Here is a 27,177-nt window from a genome sequence, read left to right as displayed (position 1 = left end):
AGAGCCTTGGATGTTAGGTTAAGGAATTTTATTCTTTGCAATGAATATATTCTCTATTCTCTGTAAAGGAACAGTCATGGGTGGCATTAAACATTTTTTAATTGTAAAAAAAGAATTGAGTTTGATCAACAACCAATGACTTATCATCAGTCAGGCTTGCATAATGAAGCTTCCAGGCTGGTAAATGCAGTTACCCACTGGAAGAGAGGCACAGCCCAACTCCACGGGGACAGAAATGTCCGTGCTCAGGATACTATCAGACCTCTCACCTTATACACCTCTTCATCTGTGGTTCATTTGTATCCTTTATAAAATCCTTTATAATAAGCTGAAACAAGTGTTCCCCTGAGTTCTATGAGTCACTGATCAAAGCAGGTCACTAAATGTGAGGATGGGGTTGTGGGAAGCCTTGATTCATGGGGGGCAGTGAGAGGCAGAGGAGGCCAAGGACTTGCGCCTGACATCTGGAGTGGGGACAGTCTCCAGGGATGGAGCCCTTAACCTGTGAGGTGTATACTCACTTCACACAGTTAATGTCAGAATCAAAATAGAGTGCAGGACACCTAGATGGTGCCTGGAGAGTTGGGGAACTGGCTGGTGTGAGGGAGAAACTCCACACATTTGGTGTCAGAGGTGGTGTTGGAAAACAGCCCAGAATTGGTGACAGAAGTGTTGTACGTAAAAACACAGACCCCAGCATCATTTTGCTTGGGCTTCCAACACTTGTGTAAATAAATCCATATATTAAATTTCCTGTTTTAAAATACTTAGCAAGATTTCTGCCTTCCTGGTTGAAATCTGACTTATACAGAGGAACTCAAAGAGAATAACTTAATTCTTAACCTTACCAATACTTCTAATCTAGCATCACCAGGTACTAGTGTAGCTCCTAATAAGGTAACACTTTGATTCTCCTTACTCTGAAAAATATAAAGAGCAAGAAGCAGGATCTAGGTGTTTCTGGGTGCCCAGCTACAGTATCATTATAGTAGTACTAAAATCTCACAAGCACATGTCAAGATCAATATATTTTATTAGTCTAGCGATTACAGGGAGTTAAGTTATTGGCCTTAAACAAAAGGCCAATAACTTTGTTTATGTGACATAAAGAACGGAATGAAAATTGGGGGATTTTGATGTCTAGTTCTGATTCTATCACAAAATATGTGACTTTACACAGGTCAGTTTACTACTCAGACTGAACCTCTCACATTTCTTCTGTGTGATTCTACACATAGTACGATACACCTTTCCTAATGCTGACATCTAGTGGATACACTTAAATTTAGTATTTAAAAATGAATAAGCTTAGTTAAGCTATTTTAAGTAAAAGACTCACTAGGATGCCTGGTTATGTGCAATAAGTACAATAAATTAGGAGACCAATATTGCTCCTTAAATGAAAGGGAACCATGATAAAATAATATTACATCAGATTGTCCTGGCATCTTTGAATTTGATTCAGAGATTACGGGTACTCTTCCATACACACAGCCATTAAAAATTAAGCCACTAGGCAAATTAGCTGCCTGAGTTGCAAATTTAGAAGAAAGCAAAGAAATGCTTCCTGCTCGAGTGTGCTGCATTCAGGGACAGACACAGGATATGACAAGGGCGAGTACAAAGTTCTAAGTAAGTGACTCAGTGTATAAGATGGTGTATGATGGAAACATGAAAAAAAAATTCTGAAATTCAAAATCACCTGTTTTATAAGGATTTATTATGAAGGTTTTTCTTTAAAAACTATGACCACTGAACAAAAGCAGTATTCTGAATTCACTTTCTTAAAACCTACCACTATTTTGAAATCAGGAAAAAATTACATATATCAATACCTGTATGTGATAAAAATACATACATTAAAAGGCAATGGAATCTAGGATACTGGTTATCCCTAGGAAGGCACAGGGCCACAGGAATGGGAAACTTCAAAGGTTTAGGGAATACTCTAGTCCCTCAATGGCTGGTAGATTCATGGGATTCTTTTTAAGCTTTTAAATTCCTAAATAAACTCAAGCCTCCAGCAGACATTCTATTATATAGTCACTACTCAATAAACATTAGTTGAATTAATGAATGAATTAAAATTCAAGTGAAAAAAGCTTGTTCATCAAAGAAGAACGTATCTAAACCAAGGGCATCTGTAAAAGGTGCAGCTTTAGGTCAAATGAAACAAACTGCAACTTTACAAAGTAGGCGGTAAGCTTATGGAATGTGCTACCTACAAAGGAATAATTAAACTATAAGTTCCACAAAAGCTGCTGTTGCTGCTAAGTCGCTTCAGTGGTGTCTGACTCTGTGCGGCCCCATAGACCGCAGCCCACCAGGCTTCCCCGTCCCTAAGATTCTCTAGGCAAGAACACTGGATTGGGTTCCTATTTCCTTCTCCAATGCATGAAAGTGAAAAGTGAAAGTGAAGTCGCTCAGTCGTGTCCGACTCTTCACGACCCCATGGACTGCAGCCTACCAGGCTCCTCCTTCCATGGGATTTTCCAGACAAGAGTACTGGAGTGGGGTGCCATTGCCTTCTCCGCCACAGAAGCTGAGAAACTTAATTAAGGACAAGGCTAACAGGCAAAGGTTTACTGCTAACACGTTAAAGCTGGTCTAGACAGCAATGTTATCTTCCCACAACACTCTTTATCACCTCTGAACAAATATGCATTGGTATTTCTCATGTTATTTTGCATTACAGCAGTGAGAGCCAAAATTCTTAAAATCTTGATCCTAAAACCTAACATTCATCCTCAGAAAAATCGCCTTTTAACATATCTTGGCGGGGAGGGTAAGGGCTACAGAGACGTTTTCGTCCACTACATATACACATTCTGCCTCATTCTCAAGGAACTTGGGCCTCACTCCCAGGTAAGGAGGTCTCAAGGTGGTGAAAAGGAGGAAATAAGAACCCACCATCATTCTTTTCCCTCAGAGATGTCAGAGCAGGAAGGAAGGGGGAAAGCAGGAGACCTCCAAGCTCAAAGAAATGTGCCAGTATTTGATATGCACAAGTCAGAACCCCTAGTTAGTACATCATGACTGTGATGGCTAACAGGCTCTTAAAAGCTGCCCTTCAGTGACTTCTCTGGTGGTCCAGTGGTTAAGACTCCACGCTTTCACTGCAGGGTGCACAGGTTCGACTCCTGGTTGGAGAACTAAGGTCTTGAAAGCACGGCTAAAAAAAAATTTTTTTTAACTAAAAAAAAAATTTGTCCACTTTCCCTCATAATTTGAATTAAAAGGTATTCTCTGAAGCAAGAATTCCTTTTTTTTTTTGATGGACTGTGGTTTCTTCTTCTTTTTTTTTGGCTGTACCATGTAGCAAATTCAGATCTTAATTCCCCCACCAGGGATCAAATTTTTGCCCCCTGCACTTGAAGCACTCTTCCTAACTACTGGACCGCCAGGGACATCCCTGTGGTTTCTCCGTAACATTAACAGTCACCATGAGGAGTGAAAGATACCAGACAGAAAGGCTTAATATCCAATCATCAATGAATAAGAAAATCTTAGACCAGGAAGGGACCATCCACACTGGCCTTGGACTGATTTTGAGCTTCCAAAGCAGTGAGAAATAAATTTCTGTTGTTTATGAACCACCTAATTGGTGGTCCTTCGTTAAAGCAGACCAAACTAAGACATGCATTAAAATGGAAGACTCAAGCTTGACCATCTAACCTTAGTAAGAATGTATTCTACAACATCTATTATTTATGCCAAGCTGTGATCGAGTCTCACTTAAATACTTTACTCTGCATGAGTACATCCAAAGAGGAAGTCATTCTGTTTTCAAATGACACCTTTCTAGACTTGAGTCAATTTTTTAAAACTTTTTAGAAACTTCAGGCAATAATCAAATGACACACACTTAATCTGACATGAAGCCCATCCTCAACCACCACACAAAACTTGCATGAAGCTGAAACTTGCTAATTTCTCCTCCTTGGTCCCAGTTCTCACGGGCCTCCTGGAACCATACTAACCAAACAATCCCTGTGCTGCTTGACAGCGCGGCTTTTAAGAACATCTTTAAAATATGGTATCAGAGTCAGATTACAATGATAGAAAGAATCAAAGGACCACAACCAAAAAAAAAAAAAAAAACCCAAAACAAAAACCCCACAAATGTTCTATTCAAAACAAGCAACTGGCAGACACTTGGTGACATTTTACAAGTCTTGACCTTTTTTTGTGCTTCGGTAACACAAACATCAGAGCACTTACTATTTGCATCCTCCCTATGACAATTATGACATTTCTTGTGTTAAACTTTCAGTATCTTAAACTGGTAATGTTATTTTTTACATGTTTATTTCATATTCCTTGAACTAGAATGTGAGTTCTCTGAAGGCAGGGTCTCTCCAAGGTATAACCCTCTTCTACTCCCTTTTCTACAGACTATGTTGCTATTTCTGTGATTACTGATTAGCAACTAGAAGTTTTTTCAAAGCTATTTCTGTTAGGATATTTCCTAAGGAATGGATGTGTAACTCTACTTATTTAAGATTAGTTATACAGACATAAAAAACTTTACACTTACTCAAACATGATGGAGAAAGAAAGGTCTAATGGATTTTTCACTAATAGGAGTTCTTTATCTGAGGTTCAGAGAGAGAATTCGGTGATCTGTGAACCTGAATGGGAAACTTCTTACTAACCTTTATGTGAAATTTAGCAATTCCTTCAATTAGGATTATAGGCAACAAGCCACAGTAGGATTAGAAATATCTATTGAATGTGTCATTGATAAAAATCACAGATATTTTCATATTACAATTACTACAAATTCATCATTATTTATTTTTTATCATTATTTAAAATTACAGTACTTAACTAAATTGTCACTAAAGCTTATTCTCTACTGTGCGAAGCATATATAATGATCAAAATTTTTATTTTTAGTATTTGTTAACTGTATTTCAATAGTAACGGGTTTCTTTTTTAATTCTATGCATTTTACTTCATAAAATCATGGATCATTATTAGAATTCATGAAACAACAACAAAATAAAAGGGTGGTAACCCCTGCCCTATAACAGAGAGTGTGGGTGAGGTGATTGCAATTCCAAAGAATGACCATAACTGTCATAATCATATCCATTATAATAAAATGACAGGTGAGTTTTAAAATATAAATACTTGCTTATGATTAGAAAAAAAGAAAGGGACTTAAAGCTGATTATTTTCACTTAGACAAGACAAAGTATATCTATAGAAAAATTAATTTTCAAATACCTATTAACTTGTTATAATTAAAACAATCACAGGATTGTAAATGGTTAGGTGCTCAGGACCCTTTAACAGTGACTATTTACTGTTGCTGTTGCATTCTTTACTTTTATGATTTTATAAAAGGACCAAAATCCATTATAGGTAGAATTCTTATATTACGAAAGTATGTAAAAACGTCTTTCCTTCTAGCTAGCTTCAAAATATACCCACACATTTTATTTCTAACTACTAGAACTATGGCTTAGACTTTTCCTGCTCAACTATACTGGTGATAGCTAAAATGACTTAGAAAAGAATTCAAGGAAAAACACATACCTCTCCTATTGAAAGGAAGCTGTAAAAAAAAAGTTTCAATTAATCTACATTACTTCCCATTCTAAGCCAGAAACTAAACAATATCGGGTATTTCCTAGAGACATTTTTAGCAGTTCAATAATATGCACAGAACATTTTCCTTAAGTTACGTTTAGCAGACATCATTTTTCACTTAAACCGTAACTTTTCACATGGATCTGAATAATCATTTCCCCCAAAGACATATTTACCTTCAGCCAGTGCTGGTGATTCTGCTCGTGTCCCTCCTGTCTGTTTAAAGAAAGGAAAAATGAAGACAGTCTGAAACATTATTATAATTTAAAGCAAAGTTTAATTTTATTAAAACTAACTTTAACCACAAAGTTCATCAATTCTATCATATATCACATGTATAAGCCATATCCTTCCCCTCTTGGGTTAACTCAACAACTATTTATGGAGGACTTACTAAGGCGTTATCTTAAGCCCTGAGAAATATCAGTAAGTGATATACCCTAGTTGTCACCATCAAGATATTCAAAGACAAACAGGTGTACCAAGTACTCAGTTCTCATCATAGCTTATGAAGCAGGAGGTAGCAAGAGAAAAAAAATAAATAGATGATAAGAGAAAAAACTAGCAATTCCTCCTTATTCTTGTAAAATTATCAAAAGAGGCATGTTAAATTCTTATCACAGTTTAAGTTCAGCTTCAATGTATTAGAAAATCAGTTTTACTACAAGTACTAAGATCCTTATATTCCATGACAATAATGACAGAGGCACATCTGGCTAAACTCACTGAACCACAAAGTCCTCTCAAGGACTGGTTTCACTATTTCAAAGCCTTATTAAATAATTTTAGGTGAAATAAAGTTTTCAGAATGAATTTAACTTTGCAACTAAGAACAACGATAGCCATATGACTAGCTGAATTCACATAGAATGAGGGGAAACATTTGACTAATGTAACTAATCACTTTTATGAGAAGATTTCTTTCCCTATTTATCTGGTACAACCCAAAAGCCCAAGATTAACAAATATAACAAAACTTCCTATGTATAAAAAACTGGTAGCACCTTGAGGGAATCGGGCAGAGTTTTCCCAGTGGTACATGATCTGACACACTCTTCCCCAGGTAGAAATGTGGTGCTATCTCTGACAGAGTAAAAAAAAAAAAAAAGGAAAGAAAGAAGGAAAATTATACATATATAGGAACCAAAAGATGAACAGTAGATTGGCAATCTTAGGGTCCACTGAATTAAAAGTTCTGATTCTAGGGGAGAAGGGAAAGCCCTTCTGTCAGGAGATGCAAGAAGAATTCTGAAGCAATAACCAACAGGAGAATAATGGGAGAGGGTCCTGTAAACTGACCCCTAACCATGAGGACTCGTGGCAGCTCCTACACAAGAGACAGTGTACAGAGAACCCAGGGGATGGGACTGAGGCTGCCATGCCCACTGACAACCGCAAATGGACAACTATCGCAACACAGCCCAGAAAGCATAAAGCAGCCGCAGGCGCTGATCCCTTGGGGAGGAAAGTCCGGGTCACTCCACCAGGAAAATGCCGCAGCCTGTTGAAGGGTGCTGGCTGAAGGTGAGGACAATCCAAACTTAGTAGCTGACTGAACTAATGAACATCATTCCACTAAGCCTTCTGTCATAAGTCTAATGTAGAAACTGGTCAGCCACCATCTTGATAGCTTAGTAGTAGGTGGAACTAAATGGCAAGCACTTAATGGTGGGCTGCACAGGACACCCTCCTGCCCCGCCTCTATTTTTACTCCAGCTGAGGCGCCTCCCCTTAGCGGCTTGCTGCACTGGTGGGGCTCACTTCCTGCTCAGAGGCTTTGCAATAAGAGACGCCTACAGGAACTCTTAGGCCATCCTGAGTCATAATAAACCTGGAAGTATGAAGGTGTTAATACCAAGAGCCTGGGCAATCACTGGCCATTGGTGAGATGAAGTCTGGTAGACAAACACCCTTTTCCTCCCACCAATAGGCGTATTCTTCGTATCTTCTCAGGGGGTTTCTTCAAGATCAAGCCCAAATGCTCACACAAGTGACCAGGTCAATAACACTCCCTTAGACTGACTTTCCTTTTCTGTGTCACTTGCCCCAGTTCTCCAACTTGTGTTTCTCATTAACACTTCTCCCAAGAAATCACCTGTCTGAAGAGTCCCTGTCTTGGGCTCTGCTGTAAGAGGTGAAAACATGTCTAGACACTTGTCCTTCAGGGCACCACACCTCCTTTCCTTTCTGTCCCACCTCACTGGATGTTCCCTCTTCATCTCCTGTGCTGAACTTTTTGAAATCCCTGAATGCTGACATGTCCCAGGACTCAGCTGCAAGTCCTCCGCTCTCCTTGTGACTTCATCCTATCTCATAACTCTCTGAGTCTAAATTTAGCAAAATCTAAAACTTGCTCAAATTTATTTATCCAGTCCAGACACTTCTCCATCTCTGCACTTTCATAGCATTCCCTACTCAGTATCTCCACTAGGATGTTTTAACAGATAGCTCAAACTTAACATGTTCAAAACTGAACTCCTCATCTCACTCCCCATGCCTAACCTACCCGCAGTCTCCCCCATCATTTGATGACACTTCTATCCTTACAGTTGCTCAGTTAAAAACGTTGGATTTCTCTGCAATTACTCTTTCTCACATATCCCCTTTCAACTGAAACTCTCGCTACCTAAAATCTTTATGCTTTCTATTCTACCTCCTATCTACTCACTGTCGAAGGTTGAGCTGCATTAACAGTATTAGATCTACTATTACTTCTGTATTCAAGAGCATCCAGAACAGGTGGTGCAAAGTGAGATGCTGAGATCGTGTCGGAAGTGCCAACTGGGGCTTCGTCTATAGATTGCCACAGATACTAACATGTCAGGCTAAAAATGCACGTGATCCACTGCTAGGTGCTCATATAAAACCATTTTGAGATGTTATGAAGTAACTGAGTAAGTTTTGAAAACATTCAGTAGGCCAAAATAAAGAGTCTGAGGGCTGTGTTTGGTTGATGAACCATCAGTCTGCAACTTCTTCTGCTTCAGAACTTTGTACTGTTTCTAACTGCTGCTATACTATTAATCCTTAATCTGTTGTTAGACTTTCCTCGATCAGATAAGAGATGAATGGGAGCTACTTATGTTCAAAGCCTAACCACGCTGGTTTTTCTCACAAGCTCCTCGTGGATCAACGCTACTACAAATGGAATGAATAAACACAGTTTTGCTCTTCCTGCCAAACGAAAACGTCCTTCCCTAAGACCTATTGCAGCCACCCAGAAATAAAACAAGTGGCTTGGCTGGCCACTTGCATAAACCACAGAAGAAAAACCAGTGCCACTTACATAACACTATGGGGGAAAAGCTCTATTGATTCTGTTTAATTCTTAGTAAATCATGAAATAATAAAACACCTGTAATTGTTTTCACCCTTTGAAATCAAAGGTCAAAAGTAGTGAATATTAGACAATATGTAAATTAGACAATCCAGGATCTTTTATCTATAAACCTAGAGGTTCTTCAATAAGTGTTAAAATTTCTTTGCCTCCAACAAAACATAAAATACAAGAGTTATGACTTCAGAGCATTGTCAGCCACATTTACAGCTTTGCAGTATTTCAAATGATGGTACATAAATCTAACTGCATTAATAAATGGTGTTGAAATAACCCCATGGAAAAGTCCAACCTTTTCCACCTAGGTTGCAGTTCTCCTCCACTTGGGTATATGATAAAACATAACTGAATTCAATTTTTTTAAGTTCCCCTTAATATACACAGAGCAATTTAAAAAGCTATCTTAGAAAAGAGCACTTGAAATAAAGGGCCTACTGATTATACTCACAGATCAGACTATATTACAAAAAGTGCATTATTACATAATTCCAACAAATATCTGATAAGTTTTAAATCTGAGAACTTGACAAGGTATTCTGTGTCTATTTGAGAAAAAGGAAACATGCAAGTCTATAAAAATTTTTGAGAGACAGAGTAACAGGTGAGATGGATCCATCCTACTCATCAGAAATTAAAATTTTTTGGCCCTGGGTTAGATATACAGTGAGGGGAAGAAATCAGAAATTAGAATCGGCTCAACTGTATATACATGTTTAAAAAAGAAAAAACCCAACACCAAATATTTATCACAAGGTCTGTTTATGTATATACCACTAAAAGTGTGTATCTCCACTCCATAGGAGACACTATGATGAAAAAGACTGTGCACTCTAAAAATGTCTAGTCTTAGTATAGCAATTAAAATATTTAAGGTGAACATGAGTATCATGAGAAATAGCTACACAGAGTGCTGCAGCAATCACGGAATTCCAGCTAGGAGTAGAGCCTGGAAATCAGGTATTAGGAAAGATTTTATGACGCTATGGAGCTCTGGTAGCTGAAGTAGACTTTTTGGAAAATGAATACAATCTGGGCAAGAAGAAAAAGAAGGTATAAGGTATAAAAAGAACATTCCATGGGAGGAATGTATAATCATCACAGGGCAGTGAAGAAAGAAAACTTAATAGACTGTGATGAAGTAGTTCCACACTAAACTAAGATACAACCTTCTCAGCCTACATAGACTAGACAGAGCAGAGTTGAAGCTCTTACAGAACGAGACACTGCTGTGTGCGCTAGTGTGGCCGTGGAGCCTCAGCACCTGAGTCCAGACACGCCTCCAGCGCTGCTGTGTTTATACACCAGGGTACTGCTGCTCCAGTGTGGCAAGAAGACCCTGATCCCTAAACCCACCCATGACCCTAAAAGTGACATTTCTGTGCTGTGCCTGACATACAGATGTGGCCCCTCTCTGCAGAGGACAATCTGAAGAATTACCCTGGCCATACCCAACACAAATCTTTGTTGATATAAATTAAAATGTTTTATGATATGTAGAGGTCTTGATACCTAATGCCAAAACGCTTTACAAAGATACATCTCAATCTATAATGCCGTCAGAACCATGCCTCCTGGACATGAACTTCACTGTTTGAAAAGTAAAAGGTGTGCACTACTCTGTGTTTCTGCACATGCACATACAATGTGGTGCCTTCTTTCACAGTGTTTTTATTGAGCTACTAAATAACGTTGACTGTTTTTACTCTGCATTTGTAAAACTAGTCCTTTCTCATTTTTCTATCAAAGCCTTACTTATTTTTAAGAGGATCACTGTCACTTTTGAACTCCTAGTTCAGACACCGTATATAATAAATGCATATGCTAAAGTTAGACACTGTCTTCAAAAACGATCTACTAGGCTGCCATTTCATACGCACTTACTGTGTTTGAGACACACCGTGCATGATTTATTTCACTGAAGACTAACAATCTAATCAGATTAAAATTATTTGCCTCTTTTCCTTGATGAGGCTTTAAAGGGTGAAGTAGCTTGCCCAGAGTCACAAGAGAAGGAGAGGGAAAGGGAGGCAGGGAATGAGTTGGAAAATTATTTTTCAGGAAACTGTCCAAGCAGTAACAGTTATAATACTCCTCTGTGTAATTGTGACTTTCTGTAAAGTAAATATTGGGTTGGCCAAAAAGTTCATTTGAGTTTTTCTGTAACACCGTATGGAAAGACCTGAACAAACTTTCTGGGCAACCCAATGTTACTTTCCCATTAACATCCTCTGTAAAATTACAACGATAAAAGAATAAACCACAGCAGCGTAACTGGAAAGCCTGAGGCAGTAGCTTCATAAAGATGATCACTAGGCTTTGGGAATGCTGTCCAGAACCTTCTCACTAATCTCCTGGCTGCTGTCATCACCAAGCCCCGATTACTGGACTTTCTACAATGGGATTTCTCTAAGACCTAAACTCAGGTACGTTTTGGAACACACAGCAATAAACATACTGTAAGATGCATTTGTGGACAACAGGTACTGTGATCATGCCAACCTAAAGATTCTACAGGCTTAAGTACATTCTGTAAAACAAATACATAACCTATTTTGCAATTGCAAAAACTCAAATTCTTTAAAATAAATGTTTGTTTCAAAGAAAAGATAGGAATTTTTACTGTGGCTCATTTACTCTACTTCATATATTCAAAATTCATCATAAAATTTACAATGATTAAACTTCAAAGAAATTATAAATAAGAGTGGTAATAACAGGCAAAATTAAAAAATTACAACTCTATATATAAAGAAAATACCATTTTCCCCATGGACAATTTTGGAAAAGATCAAATAAATATCTATTCATTTAATTACACATCCTCCTAAGAATATACAGGCTCCAAAATAATCAGTCATTGTATTAGCACTGAAATGACCACCCTTTCCAGCTTCTTCCCTGCTTCATCACCCCCCACTACCAACCCTCTTTCCACTCCTAGCCCTACTCTGAACTAAAAAGTTAAAAAAAAATAAAATAAAATTTGGCTCATCTCAGAAAAGCAAAGCTGGGTCAGAAAACCTAGAACTGTTTTTCACCACATTAACAGATGTAAGCAAAAAGGACTGACATATGATCAGGTCAAAGATGCAGAAAGAGCTTTTCATGAAGCTATACTTGCAATTAATAAAAAAAAAAAAAAAAAAACCTTAGCAAAGTAAGAATAGAAAGAATAAAAGATATCTACCCTTACCGAAGCCTATAATAAATAGTCCTTAATGAAGAACTGTTAAAACATTCCCTTTAGAATCAAAATGAGACAAACATGTCCACAATCAATACTTCTACTCAACACTGTATGCAGGTCCTAGCCAACTTTATAAGAGAAAGAGATTAAAGGTTAAAAAATTTTTAAGGAAAAAACAATTCATGAGTTTGGCAAGGTAACTATTTTTGTCAACATGAAGATCTCAACTGCATTTCTATTTTCCAGCAAAAAGAACAAAAGAGAATTTTCCCCACAGACACAGTTCACAATAGCAAACAGCAATCAGTAACTAGGAATAAACCTAACAAAAGTTTTGTAATTTCTGCATGGAAAACAATCATAAAACATTAAGAACGCCATAAAAAAATGTAAAGACATGTTCATAAATAAGAAGACAATACTGTAAGAAATGTCAATCCTTTCTAAAATCCACGTTAATATTCAATGCATTTCCAACCCAAATCCCCAAAGTATTCTTTTATAAAACTTAATACGTTCATGCTAAACTTTACATAAAAAAGCAAAAATCAAAAAACAGTCAAAATGCTCAAGGACTCAAAACAAGACAACCTACTCAATCAGATATCAAGATATAAAATGAAACAACAGTAATTAAGACAGAGTGGAATTAACACAAACTGGCAAGTGGAAGCAGTCAAAAAGCTAAACGCACAGTCCAGGGACACACACGGGCCTTTACGAAGAGGAAGCAAATCCTCAGGGACCGCAGTGCAGCTCACTGGGGGGAGACGGCGGCATAACTGGAGCTAGGGGAACTAACTGTTCATGAAGAAAGAAAAATCCCTATCCTATACCACAGATAAATCAATTCTCATGGGATTAAACACTTTAATTTGAAAGGAAAAACCTCAAATTTTAAAAGAAAATACAAAAGTGGTTCTTTATAATCCCAAGGTAGGGAAGTGAAGTGAAGTCGCTCCGTCATGTCCAACTCTGTGCGATCCCATGGACTGTAGCCTACCAGGCTCCCCTGTCCATGGAATTCTCCAGGCAAGAATACTGGAGTGGGCTGCCGTTTCCTTCTCCAGGGGATCTTCCCGACCCAGGGATGGAACCCGGGTCTCCCGCAGGCAGGCAGACGCTTTACCGCCTGAGCCAGCAGGGAAGCCCCGAGTTAGGGAAGGAGAGCGCAATGTAGATAAAATATTGGAAGTATTAACCACAAATGAAAAGTCTGATAAATTTTATTCTATTAGCATCAAAAAATTCTTATTGACACTTTAAAGGAACTGAATATACAAACCACTAAGCTACAGAAAGCTATTGATGACATATATAACAGAGAAAGGATCAGTATCTAATATGTAAAGAACTGCTAAACTCAGTAAGAACAAGACAAATAAATCAATGAAACAATGGACCACAGTCATAAAGTGGCGTTTCAATAAAAAGAAACACAAAAGTTAAATCCTCAGTCTTGATGTTTATAAGCTAAAACCACATGAAATATCATTTTACACCCATGTGATTAGTAAAAATAAAGAGCTTTAACAAGAGTGTTGACAAAAATGTTTATCAACAGGTACTCTCAGATACCCAGAATATGGGATTATCAATTGATAACCACTTTAGGTGATAATTAAGTGATTATCAATCACTTTAGGAAACATTTGGCATTATCTTGTTAAAGTGAACAATCCTACTCTCAGGTATATACCTAGAGAAACTCTTGTATAGAGAAGCACTATTTGTTACAAAGGAAAAAAAAGTAACAAAACACTGCAAACAACCTACATGTTCAATGATAGGAAAATGAATACACTGTAGTTTTTTCACACAATGAAAATTTACAGAGCAGTACAAAGGAGCTATAGTCATCAAGAAGGATATGGATGAAATTTCAGAAACGATGAACTCATCAGAAGTCTTAAGAAGACTACATAATGATTTTCACACAGCTCAAAAATGGCATAATTAAAATACATATATTTAGAGACACAGACAATTGATTTTTTTTAAGCTATAAAAGTGATAAACACATAATTTTGGAAAAATATTTTCCTTTAGGGGGCAGTAGGGAGATTGCATAGGGAAGGAACAAAGCAGCTTCCTAGACCTTAATCAGAGGTGACTTCATGAACTTTCACTTTATGTTTATTAACAACTTATAACTTATTTATCTTTCATATATGAAGTGTTGAAGCACATTATAAGATGGTTCAGGTAAAATGATTCTGTGAATTCTTGGTCTGCATGTCACGCTTATGCTGATGGGATACAAGCATGTTTTCTCCTATCAGTGTTAAAACAACAAATCTACACGCAGAGCACAAAGGTGAATGGTACAATTTACTACTCTTTCAGGAACCCGCTCCACTTTCAAAATAGCAGAAGTTTTTGAGATAAGCCTTGTCTCCTTCTAAGGTATTTACAGTAAAAACCCCTCTTTTCTCCATTAGAATAATCAGAATCAGAAGTTGCTCAATTCAGAAAAATTCTTCAGATAGACAGATATAATATACATGCACATTCATCAGCTAATCCTGTTATGAAGACCATGACACATTCTTTGAATACAGGTCATTTCTTGAGTACTGAACATGATTTCCTGCATAGCCTACTGAGATTTTTCAAGCTCTCTGTGGTGAAGAACAGCTGTTTCATTTTTAAATTTTCCACCCATCATGGTGGAAAGGGAAAAAATCCAGAATACTAACATTCTAGAGTCAAAAAAAAAAAAAGAAAAAAAAGGTTTTAAAAAGACTTACAAAATACAAATCCCAATTCTCTGCAGATTGGCAACAGTTTATGAACTAGAGTTGGTTTACAAAGTATAACATATAAAGCATGAACTCTGGAGCCAGACTGTCAAGCGTAGCTCCAGACAAGTTAATCTCTCTCTGACTGTTTACCTCTAGAGGGGATAACAAACAGAAATACCTACTTCAATGGGTTACTGTGAGGAGTAAATGAATATATGCTTAGCACTTAGAACAGTCCCTGACATACAAGTAGCATGTAAGTGTAAGCTGATGCTGTTGTTATTGTATAAACCATACCTACAAATACATGTTTTCTAAAACATCTGGCTGCCTCTTTAAAATATAAGGAGAAATGAAGACAGTGAAAACAGAATGTTTTATATGTTTAGTTTCATAATTTTGTACCCATCTTTTACATCATCATTAGTGCCCAATGACAACACTTCTCTCACAGCCCGTCAGTGATCAGTCACTGGGAACGTCTGTTGTCCAGGTCACACACAGACAGTCACTGTGAACGTCTGCTGGCCGGGTCACACACAGACCGTAAAGCACAGAGCTGTGTTTCCTCCTCGTCTCCCAGTGACAAACCCGTGGGACATTTTACAAAAACGGACAGCCAAACAAGAGAACTTGCCAACAAAGATAAAATTACAGTAAGGAAACAGAAGCGGTAATGTCGGAAGTCAAACTGTAAGAGAACAGAAGTGGGATTACAGAAAAAAATAGCTGACTCCAAGAATGCTGACACTTGTCGCCATGAAGGAGACTAAATATGTAGTCAGAGGAACTCTGTGGAGACAAACTTATCAACGTGAGTGAGGAAAGTGGTCGTGAAGAAAAGGACAAAGATGTCCCACAGGAAGTGATGCCAGCAAAAAAAAATTCTCATTCAAAGAACTCACGGGTGTGTCTTATGACACTGAGAAGGCAATGGGTGAAATGCTGGAAGCTGACCCAGACCTACAAGAATGACAATTTGACCAAGGCATAAAAACGATACTCCATATTGCAAGCTATACCACAAGGGGGAGGGAAGGCATGGGACTTCACACTTTCAATTACAGCAAATATTACAGACCTAACCCATGTAAAAACACATAAACATCAAAAGGAAAACCTACATTAACAAAAGAAAATAGCCTTTCAGAAGCAAAGAACACAATTTCCATCCATTCATGTCCCTTCCTACAACTGGCTGTTCACTGAGTACCTCTGAAAACCACACTTCACAGTAACAGAATCACAGACAAGTCCACCATTGGAAAATCCAAAGTCCCAAGGCTAAGTCCACTTCTTAATTTTCTCTAGCCATTTTTCCTACTGTTGGAAATATACAACATAATGAAGTGTTTAGCAGCAATATCCCCAAAGTGCCAAATATTGAGATAATGCTCTACAAAAGTATGTATTTAAGTACAGCGTGTTCTCAAACTTCTGGGTCTGAATTGCAATACCACAAATTTCAAAATACAGAGTTATACTGAGTCATCTATGCAACTTTTTTAAAAAAGCTTTATTCCATAGAATGAAAAAAAAAACAATCTATGCAAAATAAAACTAGGAACCACTAATAAAATCAAATGTACACAACTCACTCTTAAAATTGCTTAATCCTTACATAACATTAAAGATTAAATGAAGTAACTGACAAATTCTGGCTGTTGTAAAAGGTAATTTGGGTTGTTTACAAACAACATAAGCCAGTGCGCCATTCAGCGTGGGCTGCTGCAGCATGCCGTGAACCAAGCCAGCACTAAAGACCTGATCATGCTGGGCCTGTGAGCTTCAGAGAGAAGGTCTGTGCCTGGGACGTCACACCGTGCTCTCCTAATTCCAGAGAGTTCTATAACCAAAACAAACATTTAATCATCTTCCCGACAAAAATACAGATCCACACGTAAGGTAATTTGACAGAAAGAAAATCTCAGCTTTTAAACTTGAAGCAAGAATCTTAAATCTCCCAAAGTTTCAATTTCTTCATCTATAGAAAGAACTATAATACGGATTCATAAAATTGAGCGACCCAGAAATAAAGTTCGAGGAGCGCTTGTTCCACTGTCTGGCTCTTTTCCCCAATCTTAACCTGTCAACATTAGGCCAAGAGCACTCCCTCTGCAGAGATGCTGTCACTGCCGTTCTGGTAGTTTTCAAGGCCCAAAGAGTTTAAGCAGCAACAGAGGTTAGAGAGTTTGTCTATTCAATCTTTATTGTGTCCCCAGTGGTGCTTGAGATATGAAGAAATAAGCCAGTCTTTATCCTGAAAGAGGCTAATGACTTCCTGTGGAAATGATACCTGCATATACACAAAGCAACAAGTCCTTAACAATTCTGCCCATGCTACATCACTGTTACAGATCACAATTGCAATAGAAATTTAGAGACAATTCCACAAGAATCTTTTTTCCTGGGCCCCATGACACGTCACATCACCAGTGGTGATGTCTGGCTCTCTTCCAGGACTGGACGCCTGTTCACTGTTACTGCATCTCCTGCACTAAGCACCATGTCTGGCACACTGCAGCCTCCAACGCGTAAATGCTGGCCGAGCGAGTGAATTAAGCAAACATGACACGTGATTTAAGGGGACCAGAGTAAATGCGACTTATTTAGAGTTATGGCCTCATAAGACTGGCTGTTCTGCCAAAAAGATTTCTTTAGGAAAATGAGATAAGGAGAGGCCATTAAAAAAAAAAAAAAAGTAATGGGCTAACTAGTAAAATTTAGAAAAATCTGTTATTTCCCCTATTTAAATTAATAAAAAAAGATGTTAAATAAAACACTCTCAAGTGGGCACCATGGTTTTATAGATATTGGTTCTTCCAAGATAACAAAATAATTCAACTGCAGCAAGCAGATAATCACTTAGAAGAGATACTGTATACCTGATATGTAATATTACTTCACAACTATCTGTCTAAGAAGCCATCAAACAGTAGATTTTTTCAAAATCATTAAAAAATGCTTTGTCACACAATCTTCTTTAAAAAATAATGCTAACCTGGTTTAGCAAAGGCAATCTGACAAAGATTAGAAAAGGACTTCCAACACCAGATTGTCACATGCAAGGCAGAGTATATACTGAGTAATATAAGACCTGTCCTCAAGAAGCTCACAGTCTGTGAAGGCAGGTAAATAAATTACGACCATACAGTTTAATTAAGTACAATGCTACACTAGAGCTCTGTGGATAAAATACTTTAGGAAAACAGATGAAGAAGTAATTGAATTATGCCTAGAGGACAGTGTTAGAGAAAGCTAGAGAAGTGATGACCTTTGATTTTGCCTTTTATGTTTAGAAACACTACCACCACTAACAACTTCCAAAGATATTTTTTAGATGCCCTGAGCGCCCTGTCTCATGCATCGAACCTGGACTGGCAATCTATTTCACATATGGTAATATACATGTTTCAATGCTATTCTCTCAAATCATCCCACCCTCACCTTCTCCCACAGAGTCCAAAAGACTGTTCTATACATCTGTGTCTAAAAGAAGCATTTTAAATGCTATCCACCTGATTCCTAACAAGGGGCACAGAATAGATTAATGTAAAAGTCCTTAAGAAAAAGCTTTGTTAAACTGAGACTGAAGCAACATCAAGAATCCCACAGAACATTAGATAAGATTTTTCAGTCACACTAAATAACAAACACTACGCCAATTTTTTCAACAATTATCCCATTTGCTATGCATGTTTAAACTTTAATTGTCTTTTATTTCCACTTATTGGGAGAGTTTAGTTAATTTCAGATATTGACTATTCAAGTCTGAACTTACAACAAGGGGGAAACATCAAAAAAGGACACATACCTTTTATTGTAATTATTTCACAATATATGGAAATCAAATCATCATGGGATATGCTTTAAACTTATGCAGTGATATAGGACAGCTATTTCTCAATAAAACTGGAATAAACAAAGAATAAGGGGGAAAAATGCACTATTCTAAAAATTAGTCTTTAATGACCAAACTGTGTGTGTGTGTATCTTAAAGCTTTTTGTTTAAAACACTGTCCAAACATGCTACACATCCTAAGATAAAATTGATTTTTTTTCTGTATCTTCTCTTAAAAAAAAAAGACAAAACCTTACATATCTTACAGCTTTTCTCTTAGGAATGAAAGTAGCCATATGATATCTAACGGATTTAAGATACAAAACATCAATACACACAAATACAAAAGCATAACATCATACAGCTTAATTTCTCAAAACAGCTGGTAATTTCTTAATGGAATTCTGTTTTTCCTAATTTCAAGAGGCTTTGCAGAGATATATAAGTGGAAAATAATCAATATTTCCACATTTTGGCATACACAGTATATTACCTCGTGTTGCCTATTATGCAGTAGAGAGGAACTGCCATAGCCTGAAATGAGTCAACATAGACACATCCCGTTTTGCGGTACATGCTCAGAGTGCGCACAGCACCGCATCTGCGTGTTACTCTCAAACATTAGTATAGCTCAGAGTGCGCACAGCACTGCATCTGCGTGTTACTCTCAAACATTAGTATAGCTCAGAGTGCGCACAGCACTGCATCTGCGTGTTACTCTTAAACATTAGTATAAACACAAGAAGACAAATCAATAAAATTTCTCCAACCTATGCAGAGAAAAAAAAAGCTAGTACTGTGCTATCTTTATTTTCTAGACTTAAACTCCTTAAATGATTTAACAGGTTAATATCCATAAACCAAATGAATGCATCATTGCAACACAATAATTAATTGCCATAATTAATACTTTCATATCATCAATAATTTTTATGTACGTATTTTAGACTGAAAAAACAAACAGAAAAAGCTGGTAAGCACCACTTCAAATGAGGGATCAAACTTAGTATCATCAAGAAATGTGACAATCATTGTATGCCTTCTGATGTGATACATGGGGACATTCTCAATACTACCCTCTGTAAAATACTTGTCAAATATGCTGTACCTCAATCTATCTATAAGGAGACATAAAACAGAAAAATCCAAACTACACAACAACTTCTCAGACCACCTGCCTGGGTGGGAAGGAGCAGGTGCGTGCATGCCCAGCTGCCCAGTCGTGTCCGACTCTTTGGGACCCCACGCACTGTAGCCCACCAGGCTCCTCTATCCATTGGATTTCCCAGGCAAGAATACTGGAGTGGGTTGCCATTTCCTCCTCCAGGGGATCTTCCCAAATCAGGGATCAAACCTGTGTCTCCTGCATTGGCAGGCGGATTCTTTACCACTGAGGCCAACAAAAAAAAGCAAGAGTTCCATTCATGTCAAATGTGCCAGGTCAAGGGCCTCCAAATGAAAACTCAGAGAGCCACATGAGCACAAGTGTGTAGGTCATGGAAGGCCAGCCCACAAACACTGCACCTCCACCCCCATGGCTTCCGACTGACCGATCCAGAGAGGGGCTCCTGAAGAATCACTGGCAGCAGCAAGAGCCCAGAGCCAGTGTCCCAATCAGACGATCACCTGGGCTGGGCTTTCCTGGGGCTCGCCCTCCTTTCACGACTGCTCAGGTTTTTTGAGGCTGCATTCCTAGTCTCTCTGCCAGTTTTGTGAGTTACTTGCCAGCCTCCCAATACATTCCTTTTCCATCCAAATTACCCTGTCAATTTCTGCAAGCTGCAACCTAAGATGCTTGAATGAATTATAAAGAATATTCTGGACTCAAATACAATGCTAACTATAACTTCCTTCCTAATTTAAAGCCATTCCTATAAATAAACACATCTTAACTATGTTACGAGCAGACTGTAAAGATCTTATGAAATTAAAAGTGACATAAATCAGCTTTTTGAGACATTTAAGAGGTGCCTGTATTACTAAAAATAACTAAAAAAACTTTAAGTTTCAAAGTACAAAATTTGAATGCTAGAGTATAAGAACATCCAGAAAGAAGAAATGACAAAACACCAAGAACATTTTAAACAGTATCAATCAAATAAAAAACTAAAATAGCTTTCCAGAAAAAGAAAACACTGATACATGTTTTGAGAAAATAGGAACATTAGAATAGTACTGGTTTTTACAAAGTGTTTTCCCTGGGGTAAGAAGACTTCTTTTAAGTCCTTTATGAAAACCAAACCGTGGGCTTCCCTGGTGGTTCAGTGGTAAAGAATCCGCCTGCCAATACAGGAGACAGGGGTTCAACACCTGACCTGGGAAGATCCCACATGCCGAGGAGCAACAAAGTCAGTGCACCCCCTCACCAAAGACAGCTCTAAGAACAGTAATGAAAACAATTCTCCACCTGCGTGTACCTTTCCTCTAGATCCCTACTTCATGCTTCCTCACTAAAAATTAACACATAAGTAAAACTACTTTTCACTGTTTCTGAAAAGTTTTCACAATTCAATTCAAAACTGAATTTTTAGCCATATTAAAAGCTCACACTTCTTACATTCTTGACAGTAGTATCCAGTAGTCATTTAAGTCCTCTAACCCATTTGGTATGCTGAAGAAGTACATTGAGAGGAAGTAAAACATGTGTGAAGGGGAGTAAGAACATTTAAAGCTATAGGAAACATCTGCTTCAGAGAGGAAAGAGCACTAGTAATATTTGTGAGTACCTATGTGTACCATGAATTTTGCTATAGACCAAAATCTCTTTGGAAAACACTAGAAAGCAGATGATGCTACCCCTTTTATGAAAAGTAAATGACAGAAATTAACCTAAAAAACTGGTTTACTTACCTCATGTCAGTGCTAACAAGGTTTTGGTTTGACTCAAGCACAGATCTGCCTGGCCCTAAAGGCAGTGTTTTACCCCCAACCGATGTCTCAATGGGCACATTCTTTTTATAAAAATTTGTTTTCACTGATATTTTTCTTATTAGAAAAACAACAGTAACCACTACCCCGAGCAAGCAGCACCTGTGATGCAACCATAAAGCGCCTTTCTGTTCATCGCTGCCCTTTAAGGTTATTCTTTGGTGACAGTGCCCCGAACCTTTATTACGATTTTAGTCATTTTCAAGTCATAAAAACTGAGCTTAGAAACTGACAGGCCCTGTTTAGTACCATATAACTGTCAAAATTGTCATTCAAGGTTACAGCTTCTCCCCTATGCCCGGCTCTGCCTAAGGCAGGCTGCTGTTTAGTCGCTAAGTCGTGTCTTACTCTCTGAGACCCAATGGATTATATACCCTGCCAGGCTCCTCTGTCCATGGATTTCCCAGGCAAGAATATTGGAGTGGGCTGCCATTTCCTTCTCCAAAAGCAGGCTAGGAGGCATTATTAGAGGACTGCACTTTACCCCTCTTCCTTCCACCTTAGTAACCCTGGGTGAGGCAATTAAGGGTCCCTGTAGGACATGGGCACTCTCTTAGCTCACAAGGGCATAAAGCCAACCTGTGAGGAACTGCTTCCAGGATCCTGGGACGCTCTCAGCCACTCCAGCCCTTTGAGATCTCTCACTGCATTTCCTTGATGGAGAACATGCACCTGTTCTGGGCATCCAGTCGTCTAGCCCCTGCTCCACTCCACACCACTTTGTTCCAGTGGGCTTCCTCTCACTGGTGGCCCTCACAGGATCCACAGGAATCACGTAACCCCTGCCCCAAAGAACAAGAACCCACACAGGTCCTTTTCGTGTGCTGCCAGAGCAAACAGCCTCTCCTTCACCCAGGCATGAGAGAGACAGACATCAACCCACTGTGTCCACGAACCGAATCAATCGCCGAGTAAGCTCTCCAAGTCATTACCCATACTTGGGGTGGGGGGAACACTGAGATGGGAGGGGGAGTCAGAAGAAACTCACATCAACCACTTGGTTCAAAAACTCTTCCAATTTCCAACTTCCTGAATCTTTATATACCGACAGATGGGATAGGTGTTAGAAGTCACAAGATCTGTTTTCTGGCTCTTTCTCTTGTGGGACCTGCATTGTGTTCTCACAACACATTTCAGAAATGTGCATCTACTGACTTAGAGCTCAACTCAGAACAAAAGAGCTTCATTTTAACATCTTATTACATAATATAGTTGATATTTTTTTCTAAAATTTCCACCAAAAGCAGGAAGAAAAATCTATAATCCCACCAGTTAGTCACTGCTAACTGCTTTTCATTCTGTAGTCTATTTGTCATCTGAAAGTTTCTTATTTCAAGTTTTAACTTTTAAAAATCATGAAAAAAGCACTCATTTATATAATTTCATTGAGCGATCCAGTTTCCCACATAACCTAAGCATGACATTCTCAGACGAGATTGGGCACACTCAGGGTGATATGGCCATGGACTAAGCATGACATTGTCAAACACCAAATTTACACTGAACCAACCAGTGTGCGGGGTGGCTTTTTGAAACTTGTCTATGTCACTCTCCAAAGTCAAAACCTCTTTAATGGCTCCCTATTTCCAATATTAAACTTCAATCTTTTTAAATGAAGCATAATCTGTATGGTCTCCTACATCTGTAACATCTCTAAATGTGACTTTAAAACATGTATTCATCATAGAAAAATCATACTGCAAGAAAAATGTGAATGTCAGAGGAGTTTCTGATCATGGAAGTGGACCTACACTCAGACGAATTTGGTCAGCTCCAATTTGGCTACTGAAAGTAGTGAAGGACCCAGCTTCATCAAGTCTACGAGGCTGAAATCACCAGGGACAAAAGCGCAAATATGCTACTCCTTTATATCTCAGTAAAAACCAAGCTTGCAGCAGGGATCAGCCCCCACGTGACTGTAAATACAACTATCACTGCACAGACATATGTAATTTATTGGCTCCACACTCACTGTCACAACTGCCAAAAAGTTTACCTAATACTTAACAGGAGAGTTCTACAAACTAAATTTATTTAAAGCTGGATCTGGGGATTAATTTCTCAAAGTTTCACACATAATTTGCCATCCATTCACAGAGCACACATTTAAAATTTTGTTTGAAGGCCATCCTTCGGCAGATGAGTGAGAAATACATTCCATTTAAGATGAGACCAAGAAAACAACACTCATAGTTCTCGGCCCAAAGCATCTTCACTCTTCTCAGAAGTTTATGTCAGTAAAAACTCACAGAATTTAAAAAGTGCCTGAAGGAAGAAACATAATCATTCCTCTCCTGAAGTTGACAATAGAGGCATTCACTCAAAAAGCACACAAGAACAAGGAGTCTGGGCAAATACTGACACGTCTCGATGTGTAACTGCAGAGGGCGTGTGCGCACTCATACAACACACATGTATGTGCAGAGGTGTCTGCAGACACGTTCACCAAAACAGTGACCACTCAGATGATGATTTCTACATTCTTCTTTTACTTTTCTATATAGTTTCAATATTTAACAGTGTTTATTTTTTTACAAGAAGAATGCTATATTATTATGGCATGAAAAGCTACAGTAATCAAAATATGTGGTACTGGCAGAAGGAGAGACACGCAGACCAATGAAACAGAAATGTGAGTCCAGAAATAAAGCCATGTATCTATGGCCAATTAATTACCAACAAAAACGCCAAGGCAATTCAACAGGGGGAAAGGATAGTCTCATCAACAAATAGTGCTGAGACAACTGGATAGTGATATACAAAAAGATGAATTTAGACATCTTCCTCACACTATACACAAAAGTTAATTGAAAATGGATCAAACCTAACTCTAAGAGCTAAAACTATTAAAAAAAAAAAAAAAAAAAACTTTTAGAAGAAAACAGAGGAGTAAATCTCATGACCCTGGACTGGGCAAAGATTTCTTGGGCGCAGCACCAAAAACACAAATCTAAAAAGAAAAGAGAAAATGACTCTGTTAAAACTCATAAACCTTGCAACTCAAAAGAGACAATGAAAAAAATAAAAAGAATTTTTCTTTGTCTTTTTGTCCCACTGACTGGAAGAAAATACTACAAATCATCTATCCAATAAAGAACTCGGATCCAGACTATGTAAAGAATCCTTACAACTCAGACAACCCAATTAAAAAATGGGCGAAAGATGTGATAAACATCTCACATAAAAGATAAAAAATGGTTTTAAAAAGATGTTCAACATTAGTCATTAAGGAAATGGAAATCCAAACCACTGTAAAGTATCACTTCACACCAACTAATAAAATTGTTATAATCCAAAAAGACAATGAAAAGTGCTGGGAAGATTTGGAGAAACTGAAACTCTCATATGGCAGTCTAGATAGAAGTTTAAAAAAAAAAAAATTAAACACAAATATACCATGACCCAGCAATTCCATTCCTAGGCATCTACCCAAAAGACGTGAAAACATACAGTCACACAGATGTTCACAGCAGCATTATTCACAGTGACCAAAAAGTAGAAACAATCCAAATGTCCATCAACTTGTAAATGGATTAAAGAAAGTAGTGTATCCATATAATGGAATACTACACAGCAACAAAAAGGAACGAATCATTGGTGCATGCAGCTGACACTTGAATAACGGAGTCTGAACTGCACGGATCCACTTACATGTGGATTTTTTTCTAATAAATATGCAATACAGTAAACACTACACAATGAGGTTGGCTGAACCTAAGAATGCAGAGCTGAAGATACAGAGGGCAGACTGTAAAGTTACAGATTCTCAATTGTGCAGAGGGTCAGCTACATAGTTCAAAAGTTAGCTGCACTCAAAAACACGAACGATCTTCAAAAGCATTATGTTAAGCGAAGAAAGTCAGACAAACAGAAAAGCATGTATTATATGGTTTCACTTACAAGAAATGTCCAGGAGAGGAAAATCTAGAGAGATAAAAAGTAGGTACAGCAGTCTCCCCTTATCAAAGGGGGAGATGCTCCAAGACTCCCAAGAGAGGCCTGAAACCTCATACATACATAAAACCTCATACACAAAAAACCATCCATACATAAAACTTATACATAAAACCTACACACACCCATGTTTTTTCCTATATATACATACCTATGATAAAGTTTAATTTATAAATTAGGCACAGTAAGAGATCAACAATAATAAAACAATCACGACATACTGTAATAAAAGTTACATGAATGTTGTCTCTCTCACAGTATCTTACTGTATAAATTTAACCCTTTTCCCATCTTCCCTAAGAACTTACATACCGTAGTCATAACTTTTGCAGTTTGAGGTATGACAGCAAAACAGCATCAACTTCTTTTTCCTTCTTCACAATTTCACAGACAGATTTGCTCTTACCTTAGATCTTAGCAACCTCAGAAGACGAGTTTTTCTTTCTTTCCTTATTAAGTCAAGAACTTTCACCAAATAGTTCCAAGCAGTCTTTTCCAGTATCCTCAACTAACTCATGACAAGGTTACTTAAGAGTTCCCATTTTACAGAAGGTGAGGGAAAAGAGTGTATATAAAGATTACGCACAGTGAATTAGTTAAGAAGCCTTGATGTACAAAAAATGTGACCTTGCTACAAGGGGGTAACAAGTGCCTGGGATCGACTGTCTTAGGGCACCTGTTTAACCCGTATTTTATAACTTGAGGACAGTTTCCTGTAATACCATAAACCAGTCACACTTCTTGGAAAACTGTTTTTCCGTCTCTCACTTGTGAGGCCCAAATAAGATCTTAGAAGGGGTCTCAGAGACCAGACGCCGTAAAAGGACTTCACAAAAAGCTTTGCTTGTATACCTAAACTAGAAAGAAATTCTGAAGTGCTTAAGTATTTTTAAAAATTATTTAAATGCATAAGCTGTCTACCTACCCAAGCTAGACAAATTGAGAATGCTTTAACAAGCTAAATTTTATTTTAATAAAACTAAGGTACACTACTGTGTTTTTTTAAAAGTAGCTTGTAAAGAAAGAACACTGAACGTCAGCTGAAATGAAGTTCTTAAAAAACACACATGAAACATGCTAACAGACGACTGAGCAGGGGCCAGGGGCACACAGATGCCGAGCACTGGCAGCTGCCGCCACGACACACGCTGCAGTGGAACCGAGGCACACCCACCGCAGAGCGCTGCCAGCCCCAGGCCACACAGTGTGGCCAGTGCTTCAACATACTGTTCTATAAATAAGAAGAAGAAGCTTTAGTTTAACCGTACTCACATTTTAATGCAGGAAGTCCCGCTTACCGAAGACTATTTCCAAAACACTTCAGCCTCTCAGTTTTAGGCATCAACCTACTTGTACCCAATAGAAACTCAGAACTAGTGCCAACATAACTAGCAGATTATTTTACATTTCCAAGTCTAAATTCACGTATACTTTAAGGCAAATGAATGGAATACATGAAGCTGATTTCTCTGTACTTTCAAAAACAACCTGGTAAATATACTTACTTAATATCAGAACACAGTAAATATTTAAGTCAGAAGAAGTTCAAATGTAACAATCTTCAGCAAGGAAAATCAGCTTTCAATAC

The 27,177-nt window shown here is 38.0% G+C and overlaps 1 protein-coding gene across 9 annotated transcripts in view; it reads right to left on the bottom strand.

Moving 5' to 3' along the window:
* CYRIB (CYFIP related Rac1 interactor B) overlaps positions 1 to 27,177 on the bottom strand; it is a 143,997-nt gene that overhangs the window by 44,500 nt on the left and 72,320 nt on the right. For 6 of the 9 annotated variants that reach the window (XM_070477004.1, XM_070477005.1, XM_020875194.2 and 3 more), the window contains one exon: positions 5,775 to 5,814. In XM_070477004.1, coding sequence (XP_070333105.1) covers positions 5,775 to 5,814 — 40 coding nt within the window. Of the gene's footprint in view, positions 1 to 5,544; positions 5,564 to 5,774; positions 5,815 to 27,177 lie in introns of all 9 variants that reach the window. The other 3 variants (XM_070477007.1, XM_020875197.2, XM_070477006.1) reach the window with 1 other exon arrangement.

Source organism: Odocoileus virginianus, chromosome 15, assembly GCF_023699985.2.
Source record: "Odocoileus virginianus isolate 20LAN1187 ecotype Illinois chromosome 15, Ovbor_1.2, whole genome shotgun sequence".
In the NCBI taxonomy this organism is placed as follows: Eukaryota; Metazoa; Chordata; class Mammalia; order Artiodactyla; family Cervidae; genus Odocoileus; species Odocoileus virginianus.
This window is presented reverse-complemented; position numbering and strand designations above follow the sequence as displayed.